The sequence below is a fragment of the Ovis aries genome, chromosome 3, assembly GCF_016772045.2.
Source record: "Ovis aries strain OAR_USU_Benz2616 breed Rambouillet chromosome 3, ARS-UI_Ramb_v3.0, whole genome shotgun sequence".
In the NCBI taxonomy this organism is placed as follows: Eukaryota; Metazoa; Chordata; class Mammalia; order Artiodactyla; family Bovidae; genus Ovis; species Ovis aries.
This window is the reverse complement of record NC_056056.1, coordinates 5,961,613-5,982,478: the sequence shown is the minus strand read 5'-3', so window position 1 is coordinate 5,982,478 and position 20,866 is coordinate 5,961,613. Positions and strand designations below refer to the sequence as shown.

The following is a 20,866-nucleotide window of genomic DNA, read 5'->3' as shown; positions in this document are numbered from 1 at the left end:
CTGGACAGACAGATGGACGCCGAGGACGTGGCTGATGACAGAAGCAGACTGTAGGTGTGGTCGGGACCCAGGCGAGGGAGCGCTGACAGCCGTGCTTGGGCAGGCCACGTCTGCCCGGACAGTGTGGGCACCAGGCGCTTGGTCCAGGCGCCCCCTGGGAAGCCTTCCAAGAGGCTCTGGGAAGGGGTCCCTGCAGACTGACCGTGCCCTTCCCCTCCCAGTAACTGGCGCTCTGCTTTGCCCGTCAGGTCACGCCGCCAGCGCCGCGCCCCAGGCCAGCACCCCACCGGACTACACCATGGCCTGGGCGGAGTACTACCGGCAGCAGGTTGCCTTCTACGGGCAGACGCTAGGGCAGGCGCAGGCCCCCAGCCAGGTCTGTAGCCGATCGCCCGCAACACCGGGACCGCCCGGGCCTCCGCTCCCCCTTCCTAAGCCTTCTGCGTGTGCATGACCCCGGCCCAAGCAGTACGGAGCCACCACCTTGGCCCCCTCCTCGCCCCTGCTGGAACAAACTGGAGCCTCTTAGGGACAATAGGTTAGGCAGACCGCCGAGCTGAGCGGCCTCAGTGTCTTCCTCTGGACCCAGGCTCCCAGTTGTAAGTGAGCATGCCAGGCTGAGCTGGCCCCGGGCAAGCATGGCACTGCCCCTGGGGACTGGTGGCCACTGCCCAGTGCTGTTCTTGAAGAGGGCGGGGTGGCCAGGCTGTCACGCTCATCCCCAGTCAGCAGTGAGGGGCAGCAGGCGGAGGGCGAGTGCCCCCTTCAAAGGCCGGAAACCAGAGGGCTCTGTCCAGAAACAGTTTTCTTCCAAATGTGGGGAAGACGGGACCAAGGACTCCCACAAGCTGATGCCAGTCAGGTCCCTGTGGACAGTCCCTTGGTGACCACAGGCCCTGAACCCCCAGACCAGTCTGCCGTCTCACTGGGAAGCTGGGCCCTGTGGGGACAGGAGTTGAGCAGGGGCGGTGGTAGGTGACCGAGGAGGAGTGTCACTCGCTCACTCCCCTCTCCCCGCCCAGATCCCTGTGGAAGGAGGTGCCTGAGGCCTCCTGTGTGAGAGCTTGTCTGGGCCAGATCCCGGGGTGCGAGGCCGGGAAGGCACTTAGACATTGGTGTTCACGCGGGTGTGTGTGTGTGTGTGTGCACGCCCAAGCACGCGTGTGCCAGCGTCCATTACCTCCATGCAGACAGAGCCCCAGACAGCACACCAGCACCTGAGACTGCCCTCAGACTAACCTGTCTCCCCCTTCCTTCCACAGGAACAGTAGGACCGAGACCCGCGGCTCCCCTCCCCTAAAAGCATTGTGAGCAAAAACCTATTTGTAACAGAGGTTTTTAGATTTGCAAACCCTTTGATGAAGAACCTTTGTTTTGTTCTGTGAAACACTATATTTAGATTAACAGAATTTTTCTAAAAATCGGGAGAATTAGTTACTAAAAATTGCTGACAATTTTTGTTTCATTATTTTTGTTCGTTACTTCAAATGTATAAGCTCTGGGAATCTTTTTGGAGCAATACCTGCAAATTCTGGCCCCAGAATGTGCCTCAGAGCAGTGACATTTCAACATGGTGTGTTCTGTTTTTGTTTTGTTCGTGTGTCTTTTTATTTACAGTTTTTTCTGTTGCAACAGAAAAAAGTGGCTTGGAAGTCTTAGGTGGTGTGTAACAAATTCTTTAAAAAAATTTTTAAACAGTATTTAAATATTCTTAAATGTGTAAATTCATTAAATGTTTTACTTCTAATTTCTTGTATCTTGGCTGTCTGGTTTTATTGCATTTTTTAAAAAACTGAACTATTATGTATTGTAATTAATTATGTGCATTCTGAATTGAGACAGATAATTGTATTGCTGTCCAACAGGGATCGGGAGGGGGCATTTTTTAGGGTTTGTATAATTTCTAGAGTTCTAAAGGGGTTAATAATATAAAAATGTTGTTGTGTGTTTAGCAGACGTCTTTTCACGTCTCCATTATCTACCGGTTGCAATTGTGTATCTAAGACCTCCAAGCTTGTTTTAAAAACAAAACAAAAAGCCTTTCTCTATTCTCTCAGAAATATAAATACTGTTATTTTTAATATTAAAAATAAATTCAATATAACTTTTAACAAACACTGTGGAACATTAAACCGCATAAAAATGTAGTAACTATTTTTTAATTCCAAGGTGTTTTTTGCTTTTTTCTTTTAAATATTTTCTTAATATTTGTCAAATTAACTAGATGAACAAATAAATCTAGCATTAACCGCAATATGAATTAAATAATTTTGGTTTAATAAAAGGGATAATATGATTTCCAATGTTTACTGTAGTGTATCTTGTACAGGTAACATGTATTTTTAAAGGAAAGAAAAACGGAATTGAAGCTATTTTTTTTCTTGCATTTTTCAGTTGACCTGGGGGACATTCCGTTTGAGATGTACTGAAGTTACAGTGTCTGGGGGGTTTTCTCCTTTTTTTTCCTTATAATGCTTGAAATGTCTAACTATTAAAAAAGGCAATTGGAAAATGTTATGCATGTGTTTTTTTGTTGTTTTTTTTTTAAAGACGTGTTCTTTTTATTTGACTGACAATTCATTTTACACTCTACATAATAAAATTTCCACAAGACATCTTGTGGGCAAAGTATTTTTCGGTCTGTTTGCTTCCGGTCTTCTTGTTCCTCCCGTGGCCCCTGCCTGCCACCCGCCCCTCCAAAGAAAGGCAAGGCTTCTCAGCCCGTCACCGTGTGCTGCGTGGCTGCGTGGCGGAGCTGACCGGGCACAGCCTGCATTTGCAACTCCTTCGTTAAGCTAATTTTATCTTAATGGCTATGCATCGTCTGACAGTTTTGACTTTAGAGCCTGGGTTACCATCAGCCCATCTTACCTGTCACATCTACGCATCTCTCGATGTGGGTGTGACACCAAGAAGTCAGTAACGGGTCTCCTTGCTGTCATCGTAAGTGGAGCCGGAAGATTCACAGAGGGCAGTCGATCCGGGGGCGGGGGGCGGGGGGGCGGTGATCCACCCACGTCCCCGCTCCTGAGTCAGCTCCCTCCCGCCCACCTCCCCACACACCCCTGGGAAATTTGAACCTAAACGGGGGCAGCCTGGACGTGGCCCGGTGCATCGTTTCATCGGCCGCCCCGCTGGTTCCTTCCACAGCCTGGGGTCCACCCCTTCCATGGATGGGTGCTGTTTTCTCTCAGCCCCACCAGTGGTGGGACCTGGGCAGCTGGGAGAGCTGGAAAGTGCCAGCAAACATGGTCGTTCCGTTTCAGTGTTTTTATGAAGGAGGCAAAAAGCGGTGCCCTTACCCACGGGTTGAAGCCAGGGAGGGTCCTGTGGATTCAGGACATGGGCACGCTGTGGGCCCTGGACTGGAGGGTTTTTGAGGGGGTAAGGAGATGGGCCTTTGAACTCGTTTTCCTGCTTCCTTTCCCGTTGGTGGAAGTGACCAGAGCTCACTTTGAACTGAGCTCTCCCCTTGACTCTGAACTCGCCTCCCTCTGCTGTGAGCCATGTGTGTGAGGCACCTCTTCGTTTAGACACAGGGCTGCAAGGAGGACCCTGTTTAGAACCTCCTTATGGCTCATTCTCATGGCGTGTGACTCCCGTTCTGGTCCCTTTTCTTCTCTCTACCCCAGGCTCTTAAGAGGAGGGGGAAAAAAAGCATCTGTGGCTCCTTTAGGCCAACAAGGGGTGTGGAGAGCCGCCCATCTGTAGCCATTCTGAGGCCTGTTGAGAGCCGGAAGACAAAAAGGAGACGTGGCATCTCTGACTACACCTCTAGAGAATCGACTTTGACGTTGAGAAATTGAATAGTAAAAGCCACTTGGAAAGGAGGGGGTCACGCCAGAGAAGGGCATAAACGCTGATGGTGGGAATGGGGTTTAGGGAGACGGCATTATAGAGAAGACTTCCTTCTAATTCATCTTCCAAGCTCCGTGCCAAAACAGCATTTGGCATGGTTCACAGGGAGCGATTGTGTGATAATGAACCCTAAGGTGTCCCTTAATTGAAGACTGAGCATTGTGGTTTGTGCCAAGAGTCATAAATGGCGCAGGCTTGCGGGAGGATGCATTTTCTTAAATGTATCGGTAAGTACAGATTAGCGCTTGTCCCCAGTGAAATGCCCATACTATAAATTATGGAAATCTCTCTCTCTCTCTGATGCAACCTTTTATTGAGGGGGGTTGGGGTGCAGTACAGCGGGAGGAGGGGGGAAAGTTTGCAAGCATATGAAATTTGGCCTCTCATTAACATGGCGCCCACGGAAGATGGTTTTCATCAGCAGTCTGGTGTCCTGGAAGGCTAAAGTGCTTGAAATGTACCAAGTTCAGCGATTGTGTTCCATTAAGAAAGCTGCATGGTCATCACGGGAAGGACAGTCTGTGTGTTGGGGGAGGCGGCGGAGGCGGGGCAGGGGCCCAGGCTGTCTGCAGAACTCTCGCCTCACCTCCGTCCTCCATCACACGAGCACGCCTAGTCTCTGCCAGCCACCTAAGCTCCGGTTCCAAGGACCCAGCCAGGCTGTTCCCCATCCACCCAAGAGTTTGGGCTCGGGGTGGCGAGTCCTCCAGCCAGGGTGCCTCCATCAATACCCCTGGTCTCAGGTAGGAGGCGTCCCTCTCCAGGGGTGATCATCTGTGACATCCTCACGCAGTCAGGGTGGCTGGGGTACCGACAGCGTGGTGCAGGGCTTGGTCCACAATGGAGTCTGGAAGCCACGGAGCCTCTGCTTCTGGCTGGCTACAGCAGCACTGTTTCCTGAGCCCACGTCTGGCCCGCTGGGACCCAGCTGGGGTTTTTTAAGATGGGCTAATGCAAATGGTCCTGATAGACTCTTCGAGATTAATGGCCAGAAAGTGGACTGACACTCAATTCCGCAGGGGGTGCTGGTCTGGGTCCACATCTTGGATGGGTGGAAGGGCAAGTGAAGACAGCCCTGAAACAATGGGAATCTTTGCTGGCCTTTGTCTTGAGGGCCTGTGAGTCGCATCTCCCAAGAAGGTTCTGGCCCTTTTCAGGCATTTCCTCTACTAGGGGTCTCCACACCTGGGGAGTCTGGCAGGTCCATGCTTCCCCTTTCACAGATGAGGGCTCAGAGTTAGAGGCGAACCAACTGCCTTTATCCACCCAAGAATGCGGGCCTTCCATGCCGGCTTCTCTGCTCTGCTTCCCCTAAGACTTCAATCGAGAGAAACACAACTGCCCGCCAGGAGCTCGTGGTCAAGGAGCGGGGACCCTGCCATCACCACCAAGTGAGATGCTTGGTAGGAGGAGGAGACAGTCGTAGAGCCGATGCCACTGACAGCCACGGGCAAGGCCCTGTTGGTGCACTGCAGTCAGTCATCTTCACTGATGCCGTATTTGCAAATTCACCTACTCACTAAAATGCATTTATAACCTTAAGATCAACACTCACCACACTTTTGTGGTTATTCCTCTCTTTAGCGCACTCTCTTTAGTGCCATGTATTTTGCATTTTTGTGCTTTCTCTGGGTGATTTTGCATTTACAATGACCCCTGAGGTAGCGCTGTCTAATGATGTGCTTTACAGAGAAAACACAGGTGTGAGGTAAGCTTTGTTCAAGCATGAGGTGCTGTTGGCTGTGAGTTCAATATTAACGAATCAACAACAATACTCTGGCCACCTGATTTAAAGAGCCAACTCATTGGAAAAGACCCTGATGCTGGGAAAGATTGAGCGTAAAACGAGAGAGGGCAGCAGAGGATGAGATGGTTAGATGGCCTCACCTACTCAATGCACATGAGTTTGAGCAAGCTCTGGGAAATTGTGGGAGGACAGAGGGCCTTGTGCTGCAGCCCATGGGGTCGCTGCAAAGAGTTGGATACAACTTAGCGACTGAACAACAGCTGTATATAAGAAACATATATTGTGTTTCTTTAAAGAGAAACACAAATGAAGCAAAGTTATGTGCTGGTCAGTTGATGAAAAAATGCAGTGAGCTTATATTTCCCCAAGGAGCAAGGGTTCAGTATTCACAGGTTCAGTGTCTACAACTTTATAGAACATCACATTGCAAATAACAAGAACAGACTGTATCTCACTTTCCCATGAGAGCCCCATGGCTCTGGGTACCCACACAGGAGATGAGGAACAGGTTTGAGTAGGTTCTTGCCAAAGTCACACCCCAGATATGGAGACAGCAGAGCAGGGCTCAGACCTCAGTCTGACTGTAAAACCTGTCCATCATGCCCCGCCAAGGACAGAAACAGACATGTTCGAGGGCCCCCTGAGTTGGTTCTGGAGAGATCTAACAGGGTCAGCCCACAAGGGGAGCAGAGTGGAAGGTTTAAAGATACAAACTCAAGCTTCCATCTCCAATACTCAACAGTTTCCTCATCCACAGAGTGGGGATAACAGCTACCTCCCAGATCTTGGGGCTGAGTTGGGGGATCCATGACTGTATGTAAAGCTCTGGCTTATCCTGAGCTCTCAGAAAGTAGCAGCTTAGAGTAGTCACTGAGTCCACGGCTTCTGACTGCTTTGATGGTATTTTCTGCTCCTCTCTGAGGGCCAGGACAGGCTGAGATCTGTCAAATGTCAGCCTCAGCACGGACCCTTTAAGCTTCCCCTGGGGTCTCTGGGTCTCCCCAGGACACATGATCTGAGGCCCAGCTTCCCCCAAAGTCTGGGCAGCTATAGGAGATGCATGCACGCTCAGTCATGTCTCACACTTTGCAACCCCACGGACTGTAGGCTGCCAGGCTCCTCTGTCCTTGGGATTCTCCAAGCAAAAGTACTGGAGTGGGTTGCCATGCCCTCCTTCAGGGGATCTTCCCAACCCAAAGGTGAAATCCAGGACTCCTGTGTCTCCTGCATTTCAGGCAGATCTCAAAAATGACTTTAAAGCTGCTAGGATTTTGTTAGGGATTGCACTGAATTTATAAGAAGAATTGACAACCTAACAACATTGCCTTCCAGTCTATGAATGTGGTATATCCCTGTCTTATTTAGTTCTTTGATTTTGCTCTATAATTTTCGTGATTTTTAGTATACAAGTCTTGCACATCTTTCCATTGGTTCCTGGATTTTTTATATTTAGCTATTATCCAAAAAGATACTTTTTCCATTTCACTTTGTTGGCTGGCGATAGAAATATAATTTATGCTTACACATTAACTTTGATTCCAGTGACTTTACTTGAATTCTTTATTAATTCTAATAACGTATAGATTTATGTAGCATTTCTATGTACAGAATCACGTCATCTATAAATAACGAAGGTGTCTTTTTTTGCATTCCAATCTTTATGCCATTTGTTTCTTTTTATTGCTTCCTATCACTGGCCAAGACTGCCAGTACACTGTCAGCTGAAAGGAGGGAGGGAGGCCTCATTTGCAGTCTTAGGGCACACTTTCAATAGCTCACCATTCATTATGTGTGTGCAATCATCACGCATACTTTTCATCAGGTGAAGAAGTTCCCTTCTGATTCCACGTTGCCAGAAGTTTTATCATGAATGGGTGTGGAATTTTTCACATGCTTCTTCTGCATTTTTTTCACATGTTTTTTCATGGACATCATCACATGAATTATCTCCTTTTTAATTTTAATGAAATGAATCGCATTGATGAGTATTCAATTTTTTAATTAATTTTTTGCTGTTTCGCAATGTTGTCTTAGTTTTTGCTGTACAGCAAAGTAAATCAGCTATCGGTTCAGTTCAGTCGCTCAGTCATGTCCCACTCTTTGTGACCCCATGGACTGCAGCACTCCAGGCTTCCCTGTCCATCACCAACTCCTGGAGCTTGCTCAAATTCGTGTCCATCGAGTCAGTGCTGCTGACCATCTCATCCTCTGTCGTCCCTTTCACCTCCTGCCTTCAACCTTTCCCAGCATCGGAGTCTCTTCCAATGAGTCAGTTGAAAGAAAAGTGAAACTGTTAGTTGCTCAGTCATGGCCGACTTATTGCAACCCATAGACTGTAGCCCGCCAGGCTCCTCTGTCCATGGGATTTCCCAGGCAAGAGTACTGGGGTGGGTTGCATTTCTTACTCCAGAGGATCTTCCCGACCCAGGGATGGAAACTGGGTCTCCTGCATTGCAGGCAGATTCTTAACCACCAGGGAAGTCTATAAATATATAGAATGTTTCATGACTTTGTCATCCTTGGGCAAGGACTGTGCTAATCTCTATATCATTTCAATTGTAGCGTATGCACTGCCTAAGCGAGCACGATTTTTCAAATGTTAAACTAGCCTTGTATTTCTAGGATAAACTTCACTTGGTGGTAATGTATTATCATTCCAGTTATCATTGGATCGATTTGCTAATATTTTTGTTTAGGATTATTGTGTGCATATTCATGAGAACAATCTATAATCTATACCATAACTTAACCCATTGAAGACCTGAAACGTGCCCACCCACGCTTCCAGCTTAACTCATTCCCATTTGGGTTATACGCCCACCGTTCCTGCTGAGGAAAGTTCTCACTCTGCACTTGGTCTTGGAATTCAGACTGCCGCTATCTACTCCAGCAAAATCGTACCCAAAAGTTCATCACTCAGGTTATTACTGAGTTCCATGCTCAGTTAGAAGCCAGGCAAGAGGGAAATGGCAACCCACTCCAGTATTCTTGCGTGGAGGATCCCATGGACAGAGGAGCCTGGCGGGCTACGGTCCATGGGGTCACAAAGGAGTTGGACACGACTGCGCGACCAAGCACGCAAGACTCTAGCAAGCAGGTCATCTCAGCACGGCCAGCAGTCATTGTGCAGTTAATACCCACAACTAACACCACTGGAGAACCACCTATATACTCAAGGCACTGAGCTTGACCCTAGTGGTCAAGTTCTCCTGTCTCTCCCCCTACAGATCTTCTCGCCCTACAGAGCTCCTCCCCCTATAGAGCTGGCCATGCCAGAGAGGGGCTCCTTTACCCCTGGCAGTGGTTACTTAGCAACTCAACTTTGAAACAAAAAGTTCTTCCCACACGTTCTTTTTGAATCTTCTTCATCAGTTTTATTTAAGAGTTTTCCAAGATAACAAGGTAAGCAGTTCAAATACCATTGTCATGAACAACTGCGTATTTGTCTGAGTCAAGGTCACACCCACACTGTGCAACCGATGCAGAAATAACGTGGATGCTGTGGCTTCCGAGAAACTCATCCCCAAACTCCTAGTTTAGATTCTATCATTAGCCATGGACTGTTGGTTTTGCTGTTTAATCGCTCAGTCATCTATGACTCTTTGCAACCCCGTGGACAGCAGCAGCCCAGGCTTCCCTGTCCTTCACTATCTCCCAAAGTTTGCTCATAACTCATGTCCGTTGAGTCAGTGAGGCCATCCAACCATCTCATCCTCTGCCGTCCCCTTCATCTCCTGCCCTCAGTCTTTCCCAGCTTCAGGGTCTTTTCCAATAGGTTGGCTGTTTGTATCAGGTCTGGCAAGTAAATATGTAAATATGAATTTAGCCATCTCTCACTGTTGAAATGCCACTGTATTTGTTCTCTTTGGTTTTCTGCAGTTTGACGGTGTCATGCCCAGACGCGGCGCTTTTTGTGCATCTGTTTTTGTTGTTTTGATTCTTTTTTTTTGTTTTAATGTTCTCTGAGCTTCCTAGATCTATGGCTGACTGCCTGTCAATTTTTTTAAGTTAAAGTAGAGTTGATTTACAATGTTGTGATAGTTTCAGGCATATAGCAAAGTGATTCATAATATATATATATATACATACACACACACACACACACACATGTATATATATGTGTTCTTTTTCAGATTCTTCTTCCTTACAAGCTGCTGTGTTGTTTGTGTGTGATCAGCTGTGTTCATCTCTTTGCAACCCCATGGACCGTAGCCTGCGAGGCTCCTCTGTCCATGGGATTCTCCAGGCAAGAATACTGGAGTGGGTTGCCATTTCCTCTTCCAGGGGATCTTTCTGATTCAGGGATCAAACCTGGGTCTCCTGCTTCTCCTTCATTGGCAGGTGGATTCTTTGCCGCTGCACCACTTGGGAAGCCCTATAGGTTATTATGAGGTATATTAAGCATGGTTTCCTGTGCTATGTGATACGACCTTCTTATTTACCTAATTTATACTGAGTAGTGTGTAGATATTAATCCCAAGTTCCTGAGTTAGGAGGGATAAACTAGGTGCCTGTCACTAGCTTTTGAAAATTCTCAGCCATCACTATTTCCGATATTCTGCTCTCTCGCTCTTTCTGCTCCTCATGGGGTCCCAGCTTCACAGACGTTACAGCTTTGGAGGCAGCCTCACAGTTCTTGGCTGCGCCTCCTGTTGTTTCTTGTATTCCCTTTTCTCTTTGCACTTCACTTCAGGAAGTTTCTCTTGACATCTGTTCAGATTCACTGAGTCTTTCCTCAGTCATGCCCAGTCCACTGATGAGCCCACCAGAGGCATCCTTTATTTCTGCCATTGTCTTCCATCTCTAGTATTTCCTTTTGATTCTTCTTTAGAGGTTCTGTCTCTCTGCCTAAATTACCCATCTGTTCCTGCATGGTGCCCACTTTTTCTATTAGAACCCTTTATTTAGTAATCAGTTATGTTAAATTCCTTGTTAGAGGGACTTCCCTGGTGGTTCAGTGGTTAAGAATTCACCTTCCAATCCCTGGTCGAGGAGCTGAGATCTCACATGCCACAGGGCGGGAAAGCTCGCATGCTATAGCGAAGAGCCCACAGGACACAGCCAAGACCCAGACAAGATGAAGACCTAGTGCAGCCAAAAGTCAGTCAATCAGTCAATCAATCAATTCCCTGTTTGATAGTTTCAGGCTGGTGTCCTATCTGAGTCTTGTTCTGATCATTGCTCTCTCTCTCTTCAAATTGTATTTTTTTTTCACTTACCTTTTGGCATGCTTTGCAATATTTTACTGAAAGCAGCACACGTTGTATGAGATGACAGGAATGGATGGGTTTTAGAATGAGGGTGCACATTAATCTGCCTAAGAGTAAGGCTGTATGTAGAGCTCTCCATAGATGTAGGTGCCAGAAGCTTCAAATTCTTGAGTGTCTTTTTCTGATTCCTCCCCTGACCTTGGGGTTCCCTATATGCTCCTCCTCAGATAGAATCTGAGACATGCAGCTCTTTCAGTGGCAATGCACCAGTTAGCATCAGTTCAATTCAGTTCAGTCACTCAGTAGTGGCCAACTCTTTGTGACCCCATGGACTGCAGCACGCCAGGCCTCCCAATCCATCACCAGCTCCTGGAGTTTACTCAAACTCATGTCCATCCAGTCAGTGATGGCTTCCAACCATCTCATCCTCTGTCATCCCCTTCTCCTCCTGCCCTCAATCCCTCCCAGCATCACGGTCTTTTCAAATTAGTCAGTTCTTCGCATCAGGTGGCCAAAGTATCGGAGCTTCAGCTTCAGCATCAGTCCTTCCAATGAATATTCATGACTGATTTACTTTAGGATGGACTGGTTGGATCTCCTTGCAGTCCAAGGACTCTCAAGAGTCTTCTCCAACACGACAGTTCAAAAGCATCAATTCTTCGGCGCTCAGCTTTCTTTATAGTCCAACTCTCACATCCACACATGACTACTGGAAAAACCATAGCTTTGACTAAATGAGCCTTTGTTGGCAAAGTAATGTCTCTGCTTTTTAATATGCTGTCTAGGTTGGTCATAACTTTCCTTCCAAGGAGCAAGTGTCTTTTAATTTCATGGCTGCAGTCACCATCTGCAATTAGCATACTAGGGCCCTGCTGGGGCCCTGGGGAGGGGTGGGGGATGGGGAGTACCCTGGCATCTCCCAGTTAAATATCAGCCTTATCTTTATTTTTATACTTCGGTTGCACGGGGTCTTCATCGTGGCCTGCAGGCTCTTCACTGCAGTGCACAGGCTTCTCAAGTAGCAGCTCGAGCTTTTCTTGTGGTGCCTGGGCTCTAGAGCACACGGGCTCGGCAGTTGCTACTAACCCTGGCATTGGAAGACAGACTCTGAACCCCTGGACCACCAGGGAAGTCCCCTAAATGTCAGTCTTTCAGTGCACCTGTGTCTCAGGGTAGTTTCTTCCAGTGGTAGATCTTCACACTTTGCCTCCCCCACCTTCTCTGGCTGCAGCAATTCCAAGCAAATTCCTATCCCGTTTGTTTCTCTCTGAGGTGATTTGGGAAGTCTGGAGGGAGAATTCCCATTCCCCACATGGAATTGGGCTTCCCTGGTAGTTCAGATGGTAAAGAATCTGCCTGCAATGCAGAAGACCGGGGTTCCATCTCTGGGTCTGGAAGATCCCCGAGAGAAAGAAATGGCAACCCACTCCAGCATTCTTGCCTGGAAAATCCCATGGACAGAGGAGCCTGGTGGGCTACAGTCCATGGGGTCACAAAGAGTCGGAAACGACTGAGTAAATAACACACACACACAAGCACACACATGGGATAAGCCTCTAGCTGAACTTCACCAGGATTTTTCTCCTGTCCTCCCACCAAGGACTCTAGAGGGTCTTCACAGATCTTCTCCTGGAGAACCTGGTGGGATTCCTGGAGATAAAACCCATGAAAGTATGAGCCTTCCCCCGCCTCCGAAGACAGGAAACCCTGGGAGTTTCTCAGCCAGTCCATATGCAGCCTTCCAGCAATTCATCAAAATTACCACTGGGTGTTCCTACCAGCCTGTGGCCCCAGGGATTGCTTCAGCTGAGCAGATCTCAGCTGTGATCCTCCAGAGTCCCATCTCTCCAGATGGCAGGGTGACAGCTCGCCTCGCAACCTCAGTTCTCTGATAGACCCAAGAAGAACTGCTGATTTTCCATTCGGGAAGGTGATGCAAACTCAGGGAGGCAGTGAAGGACAGGGAGGCCTGGTGTGCTGCAGTTCATGGGATCACAGGGGGCTGGACACGGCTTGGCGAATGAAGACCAAAAAAAGGTGAAGATGATGATTTCCAAGTTTTCCACATGGCAGAGCTGTACCTGAAAGCCCTGTAATTGTGTTCTAATCAGATTCCTTCCCAAGATCTCACCCAATGAAAGTATTTCACTGCTCACCCAGAATTCAAAGCCCCCCATCTGGGGGTGTGAGAGTGTAGCTTCTGGGACTTCCCTGAGGGTCCAGTGGCTAAGACTCCATGTTCCCAATGCAGGGGGCCTGGGTTCGATCCCTGAGGGGAGAACTAGGTCCCACATGCCAGAACTAAGGGTCCACATGCTGCAGCTAAAGATCCTGCATGCCCCAGTGAAGACTGAATATCCCATGTGCCGCAAGTAAGACCAGGCACAGCCAAATACACACATACATAAACATTAAAAAAAGAAGAGAAAGTACACCTTCTCACTTCATGGTGAGAAAAAATGGGCATGGTAGGCTGGTGGCTCCAAGTACTCCCTTCACAGGAGCTGTAGAGAGGAAGAGGACATTTTGACCAGCGGGAGAACAAGGAGGCGAAGCTTCTCTTCTTGAAACTGCATGGAGAAGGAGTCTCCATCTCTGGCTAACATCTCACGGCGTGGCGTGGGCACGTGGATGTGCCTGGCTTGCTCTGGAAGCATCAACATGCTGAAGGTGGAAACCAGCTGAGTCCTCTTCAGCCTCTCAGTGCCTGGACAGGGCTGGTGCAGCGCGAGTGATCCTTAGATGCTGGCTGAACTAAATGACCTTGAACCAAAGTCTCTGGAACCAGAAGCCACTAGGGCCAGGCTGACCCTGCAGGATATGACAACCCTCAGTCGATCTCCAGGTCCAGCCTGGCACCCAGCAGGCATACATTAAACATTTGCATAATTAAAATAAATACATGAGGGACTGTCCTGGCTGTCCAGTGGTTAAGACTGTGCCTTCCAGTGCAGGGGGCGGGGGTTCAATCCCTGGTGGAGGAAGTAAAGTCCCACATGCCTCTGGGCCAAAAAACCAAAACAGAAAACAGAAGCAATACTGTAACAAATTCAATGAAGACTTTAAAAATGGTCCACAACCAAAAGAAAAAAAAATCTTAAAAATAAATAAATACATGATGGTCTGAGAGACTGGGGTGTCCAGAAACCTCCAGGAAAAAAATCCAATTTGTGACTTACTGGATATCTGAAAGTGAAAGCCGCTCAGTCATGTCCAACTCTTTGCGACCCCACGGACTATACAGTCTCCAGAATTCTCCAGGCGAGAATACTAGAGTGAGTTGCCATGCCCTCCTCCGGGGGAGCTTCCAAACCCAGGGACTGAACCGAGGTCTCCTACATTTGGGGCGGATTCTTTACCAGCAGAGCCAGCACGGAAGCCCTGGATAACCTGGAGTGGCACATTTCCTTTCACTGTAACTGTACCTTATTTGGAAAAGGAAATGGCACCCCACTCCAGTATTCTTGCCTAGAGAATTCCATGGACAGGGGAGCCTGTCGGGCTATGGTCCATGGGATAGCAAAGAGTCGCGCACGACTGAGCACACGGCACACACCTTATTTAACTGGTCTGCAAGTGAGTTTTTGTTTTTCCTGATTGCCCAAAGTCTGCCCTCAGACAAAGAGGAGGAGGGGTGGGAGGATATACATGAGTCTAACATTAAGAAAAATCTCCATCCAATTTGAAATGGATAAGCAACAAGGACTTACTGTATAGACCAGGGAACTCTGCTCCATATTATGTGGCAGCCTGGATGGGAGGGGAGTTTAGGAGGAATGGACACATGCGTGTGTGGGTGATTCCCTTCACTGTTCACCTCAAACTACCACAGCACTGCTTTCTTTGTGTGTGGGTGTTTGTTTTCTTTTTTTCTTTATTCTTTTATTTTATGGGATTTTTTTTGTTTTCTCTTTTTTTCTTTCTTTATTTTTTATCACAACATTGTCAACTGGCTATACCCCATACAAAATAAAAAGACTTAAAAAAAATCTCCATTCAGTCCAGTTGAACACCCATTTTCTGATACATCTAGAGTCCTGAGCATGGGGGCACATGGAGAGCTTTCTTCTCTGCCTTATATTCAGGCTTATACACGGATATGATGATACCACCCTGAGGGCTTTCTTCACTGGCTGTGCAGAGAGCAAGGAAGGCATAGAAGGGAAGGGTCCAGGCTTGGAGAGCATCCACTACTCTTGCACAGCCTCCATTTCTCTGCTGTAGGATGGGGGGACTGTGGAAACCTACCTTGCAGAGTTGCTACATGAGCTCTTCATTGCCTCTGCACCTGCCTGACCCAAGGCTGCAGAGGCGTAAATGAAGCTCTCAGACAGCGGTGGCCCTCACCACTTTATACTCCGTGCTGCGGACTGTTTTGGAGCTAAGACAGCAATGATGATCGGATGCCACGGGAGCGGCATCTCTCTGTGCATGAGACATAGGACTGGAGGCAGGAAGGCCCAGGGAGTCTGAGGCCCCAGCTAGGATGAGTGGGAGCAGGCCTGGCTGGCAGTTGTGGGTCCCTCTGGCTCAGCCTCTCGGGTCTCATGACACACATCCCACTGCCTCGTGTCTACCCATGTGGGAGCATCCGAGGCTGGGCCTTGGCGTCTCCTCCCTAACATCCTAACTGGGGCCCAGGGTTCTGAGGATCTGGGCTGCCCTAGCCTGCTGGCTATGCTGGCTCGATAGCTCCTGGAGGTCCCTAGATGCCACTTCGCTGGGACACAGAGGCTTCCTCATGCCACCCAGAGAAGGTGAACAAGTTCAGAGGCCTCATGGTTCTTTGAATTAGCCCACACCAAGAAAGCTGAGTGCCGAAGAATTGATGCTTTTGAACTGTGGTGTTGGAGAAGACTCTTGAGAGCACCTTGGACTGCAAGGAGATCCAACCAGTCCATCCTAAAGGAAATCAGCCCTGAATATTCATTGGACTGATGCTAAAGCTGAAACTCCAATATTTTGGCCACCTCATGCGAAGAGTTGACTCACTGGAAAAGACTCTGATGCTGGGAGGGATTGGGGGCAGGAGGAGAAGGGTATGACAGAAGATGAGATGTTTGGATGGCATCACTGACTTGATGCACTTGAGTTTGAGTGAACTCCGGGAGTTGGTGATGGAGGGAAGGCCTGGAGTGCTGGAATTCATGGGGTCGCAAAGAGACACGACTGAGCGGCTGAACTGAACTGAACACCATCTTGCCTCCATCCACCCCCGTCATTCTTTCCCTGGCTGAGCATCCGCTGTGTGTTAAGCCCCAGAGCTGGCCCCAGAGACCAAGGAAGATCCAGACAAGGTCTCTGCCTTCCAGGAGCTCCCAGTCTGATCACCAGGCTGTGAATATGGCAGAAGGGAAGGTGAGCAGGTGCAAGGGCCCAAAGATGGTGGAGGAAGGGCCTCTGGAGAAAGAAGGGGGCGGGGAGTGAATGAGTCAGAGACGCTTCCTTGGAGCTGGTCCTAGGCACACAGGAAGGGCTGAAAGCTGGTGAGGGGCCAGGCCAGAGGGCCTGGAGAAAGACAGGCAAAGAAGGGTACCACCCATCTCCCACCTACCCCGGGCCCCAGCCTCCTCTCTTCATCCTTCCTGCCTGCTTTCTCCAGACCCTCTCCCTGTACCCAGTCTCTGTGTCCCAGGCACCCCCATCCCTGCCTCTCCACCATTTCTCTGACTCTCAGAAGTCTCCCCAAGCCCCAGGCTCTTTTGGAATCCCTGCCTCCACTTCCTTCATTTCTCTGCATCCTTGGATCTCCGAAGTCTCAGACTAAGTTTTATCTTGGCCTCTCTTTGCCTCCGTCTCCCTCCATCTCTGCCCGACTCTATCTCCTAAAGCCTGTGCCTTCCCGCGCCCCTCCTGGAGTTCCAGCTTGCCCACGTGCCTCACCCCTCAGCCCCGCCGCATCGATCTGCCAGGACTTCGGCGCTGCCAACCGCTGGCCTGGAGGCCCCGGGCGTGGGCGATACGGGGAGAAGGTTCCAGGAAGCGCAGAGGAGGAGGCACGCGGGCCTCCGCGCCCAGAGAGACTCGCGTGCCAGTCACCTGCCTGCCGGCCTGGGAGCAGATGACGGCGCTCGCCGTGGGAACCCCCGGGGCGCGCCTTTGTCTCCCCGCGGCCACGGAGGCTAATTAGATTGGAGATGGGGTGGGGCGGTCCTTTTTCACGGCGGCGCTGAGGCCGCCACTCCGCCCGACAGCCGCGCGCTAGCCAGCCTGAGTCACGTCTATTGAAACCGTTTCGGCGGACCGCGCCCCAACCCCATCTCCGCAGTGGTAGCTTCTTTGCGCGCGCGAGAGGGGACGCACCCCGGAGCCCCGAATCGGCCTGCGGGAACCGAGGAGACACGGGCCCCAGGCGAGGAAGGAGTTTTCTTAGGCCCTGCGGGCTTGGGGACCAGAGAGACTGAGATTTAGCAGAAGAGAGAAATGGGGGGGAGGAAGCCCAAAGGGTGTGAGGAAGCCGGAGGGGCTGCCGGAGCGCAGGAGAAGGAGAGAGTGCCAGGGACGGAGCGGGAGAGAAGGCGAGACGTGGATGGGGGCGCGCGACGGCTGCGGAGAGCTGGCGGAGCAGGGACGTGGCGGGAGGAGACGGGAACCCGCGTGCGGGCTAGGAGGGGCGGGGGCGGGAGCGCGGGGCGGGGGAGGGCGCGAGGAGCAGCCAGAGGCAGCCCGACCCGCCGACCGCCGGACGCGCGGACCGCGCAGGGGCCCCACTCCCGCCTCGGGGCTGCAGCGCAGGGGGCCAGGGGACCGGGGTAAGCGGCCGGGGCGCCGCGGGTCCGCATTCTTCGTCTTTTCTTTCTCCGGCTCATTCCGGCCGATCGATACCTGCGCGGGCCCTGCCCCCGCCGCTAATATCTTTTTAATGAGTTCGCAGGGCTTAGAGCGAGTGAGAGCTGCCCTCCAGGGTGGATTTTCCCCTGGCAGATGTTTCGGGAGGAGGAGGCGCGCGGGGCCCCCGGGAGGTGGGGACAAATCTCTCCCTCCGAGGGGCGAAGCAGAAGACTCTTCTAAAGTTCAAAAGAAAGACGGGCTTTCACTTGGCCCCCAAAAATGTATTTCCCGGCGGACAATGGGCTCCTTTCTGCGCCTCCTAGGGCCGGCGGGGCGGGAGGGGCGGGAACCGGTGCGCCGCGGCCCCGCCTGACTGACGAGCGCCCCCTCCACCCCGGACCGGGGCCGCCGAGTGAGGGCGCGGAAGCCGGGAGACAGGCTTCCCCTCCGATCACCCCGGGAAGAGAGCAGACCAGACCTGAGCGCACCGGCGTGAACGAACGTGCCTTGCGGGCAGAGGAGCGGGGCCTGGGGAGCCCTAGGCGGCCCCCCTCCCACCCTGTGCCCTGGGCCTCGCAGATGCGGCCACCGCACTCGAAGGGGCTCCTGCGGGTGCCGCGAGGGGAGGTAGGACAGGCCTCCGGCGTCGGGCTGTGGCCCGGGTTCTCTCCGTGATCCGCCCAGCGCGGGTCAACAAGTAGAAATCACCAGCCCGCCTCCGGCCGCCGCGGGGCGCGGATTGCCGCTTCACCTGCCCGGATGTCCACCTGCCCCGCCCGCCCGCCCAGTGCCCCTCAGTCCGTGGCGTCGGCCTGCTCGCCGCCGCCTCCCTCTCTCCACTCCCGTGGGCGCGCAGAGAAGGGGGGACCCCGGGCTATGAGGATGACCTCCGAAGAGCCGCGGCCGATTGATTCGTTCCGCCCGGAGCCCGGGCCGCGTGAATAGGGGCCCGGGCTGCAGCGGCGGCGGCGGAGGCGGCGGCGGCGGCGACGACGGGGATAAAGATGTTGTCCCAGCCAGGGGGAGGGGGCGCGGGGCGGGAAGCGGGGCCATTCACTCCTGGCCCGGCCCCTGGGGAAGCCGCGCCGAAGAAAGGGGGCCGGGGCCTATTCAAGCCCTACGAGCCTCCCACAATGGACCGATATACTGGGGGCCTCTCTATTAACGCCCATGAATATTAAAGAGATCTCGGAGCGGCGGCCCGCGGGCGCGAGGGCGGAGGTGGCGGAGGTGGAGGGGGTGGGGGTGGGGTGTGGGGGCGCCTGCGTGTTCAGGCCAGGCCCGGGCTAGCGGAGGGGGCTTGGAGCGGACACACTCCGCGCCCTGGACCCCCGAAAAAGGACTCGGTTCATCCGCGGAGAAACCTCGGGAAATGCAGGGCTTTCCCTCTCAATCTCAGAGAGGGTAGATGCAATCGCGGGGGCCTTGCTCCCCAGTTCCAAGGGGCCCTAAGACTGGGGCGCGGTTGGATAGGTCGGCGGCTAGACACGAGGCACAAAATGTGAGCGCGCGGTGGAGATGCTCCCGGGCCGCTCCGCCTCCGTCCCGCCCACAGCACCGCTCTCTGCGTTCGCGGGTGCAGGCGAAGGGAATAGGGCTCTCTAGCTGCAGTCACTTCATCTTCTGACCCCGAGCCAAGAAGGTCCAGGACCTAAATGCTGCACCCCGGGACAGAGGAACCGCACAGACTTGGCTCGGTGGGGTGTGGCCCCTGGAATCGGCAAAATTCGCAGGGTATTCATTGGAAAGTGACCTGACCCAGAAAGACACAAGGCGCGAAGAAGCCTCAGTTCACAAAGTCCAACCCAAACCATTGCCCACACAGGGACACCGAGGCTCAGAGAGGAGAAGGGCCGTCCCAGGGATGACAGCAGGCCTCGATCCGCCGCTGTCTCCCGGAGGCGCTCGCTGAGCTTGGCTGCGGCTCCTGGGGGCTCTCCCCGACGGCGTAGTCGCCTCCACCCTGGGCGCATCTTGCTCTCCACCGAGTCTTCCTAGAAACAGAGACCCAGGAGCGGGGGAGACTCCCACGCCCTGAGTCCCTCCGCTCCCCTCGGAGTCGAACTCTCGCCTCAAGCCAGAGCCAGTGTGGCTCTCTGGCGACGTCTGGAAGAAAGTCGAGGTTCCCGGGACCCTGACCTGCGCGCGGGCTGCAGCTTGCTCCTCTGCCGCGCTGCCCTCTGCTGGCGCCACGCCCGACGGTCGCCCCTGGTGCCCAGTGCGGCTTCCCCTGAAGCATCAGACTCGAGGTGACTTCAGGCCTTGGGTCTGAAGAATAGTGGTTCCCGCCTTCCTGACTCTACGCCCCGATGGTCACCCCGGGATGGCAGGAGACCCCTGGGCCGAACCGTGTGTGTCTTGGTGTGTCCGTGGCTGCCAGGTGCAGGGCTGGCTTAGCAAAGACAGGACTCGGCTGCGAAGGGAGCTCTTTGCCAAGGGGCATGAAGACAGTACTCCTTGTAGGAAACCAGGCCCCCTTGCCCCTCTGCCCAAGCCCCCTCTCTGAGGACAAGGCCTGTGTGTGTGTGTGTGGGGGGGGTCCCATTCCTCCAGCTCACCAGTGAGCGAGCCCAAGGCACTGGCCTGAAGGTCCAGAAAACCGGTTATTGGAATCTGACATTGGTGGGAACGGTGCGGAGTTCAGCAGATGAAGGTGCCCTCGGTGCTCCCCATCCCTCGTCTGTGGCTGGGGAGTAGGGGTGGGACTTGAGAGTAACCCTGGGTGGCAGCAAAGCCCGCAGGTTAGCGGTGGCCTTCCCGCTTTGGTTCCCGGCTCCCGGTCTCCCGAGAGAGACTGCGCTCGCCCTCTGGGAAGCCTTGGAATCTTCGTGAAGAGAGTCTGCTGGCCGGGTAAGGTTGAGGTGGGGTGGGGAAGCAAGCAGGGAGAGAGGGAGTGAAGTGGGAGGCCAGCGGTAGGAGGCAGGAAGGGGTGCAGGACGCTGGCGGGCTTCCCTAGGTCGCAGCTGAACTGAAGGAGTCAGGGGGCTCGAGCCTCAAGCCAAGGGAGCAGCGCGGCCCGGCCCCGGGGAGCTCCCTGCAGATGCGGAGGCGTTCGCTCCTGGGCACTGCCGTTCCCGTTGGCGATGCTCCAGGGACCTCTTTCGATCTCCCTACATCCGTCAGGAAAAAGCCTTTGCCAAGCGACCCGCGAATTTCGGTCTGCGGGTGTGCCCTTCCCAACCCCGATCTAGCCCCACCCGAGGACCGGGAGATGTCTCCCGCGAAGCCGAGACATCCCCAGCCCCGACGGCGGCCGCAGCTCCGCCCCGCAGCCCTCTCC

The 20,866-nt window shown here is 52.5% G+C and overlaps 1 protein-coding gene and 1 pseudogene across 9 annotated transcripts in view; one reads left to right on the top strand and one right to left on the bottom strand.

Annotated features, from left to right (window-relative positions):
* Nucleotides 1–2,517, top strand: part of FUBP3 (far upstream element binding protein 3) — a 47,748-nt gene extending 45,231 nt beyond the window's left edge. For all 9 annotated transcript variants that reach the window (XM_027966275.3, XM_027966277.3, XM_027966276.3 and 6 more), the window contains 2 exons: nt 249–376; nt 1,263–2,517. In XM_027966275.3, the coding sequence (XP_027822076.2) occupies nt 249–376; nt 1,263–1,271 (137 nt within the window). In that variant the 3' untranslated portion in view covers nt 1,272–2,517. The remainder of the gene's footprint in view (nt 1–248; nt 377–1,262) is intronic.
* A 5,574-nt stretch (nt 2,518–8,091) lies between these two features.
* On the bottom strand, nt 8,092–8,191 carry LOC114114197 (U6 spliceosomal RNA; annotated as a pseudogene).
* Nucleotides 8,192–20,866: the final 12,675 nt, after the last annotated feature.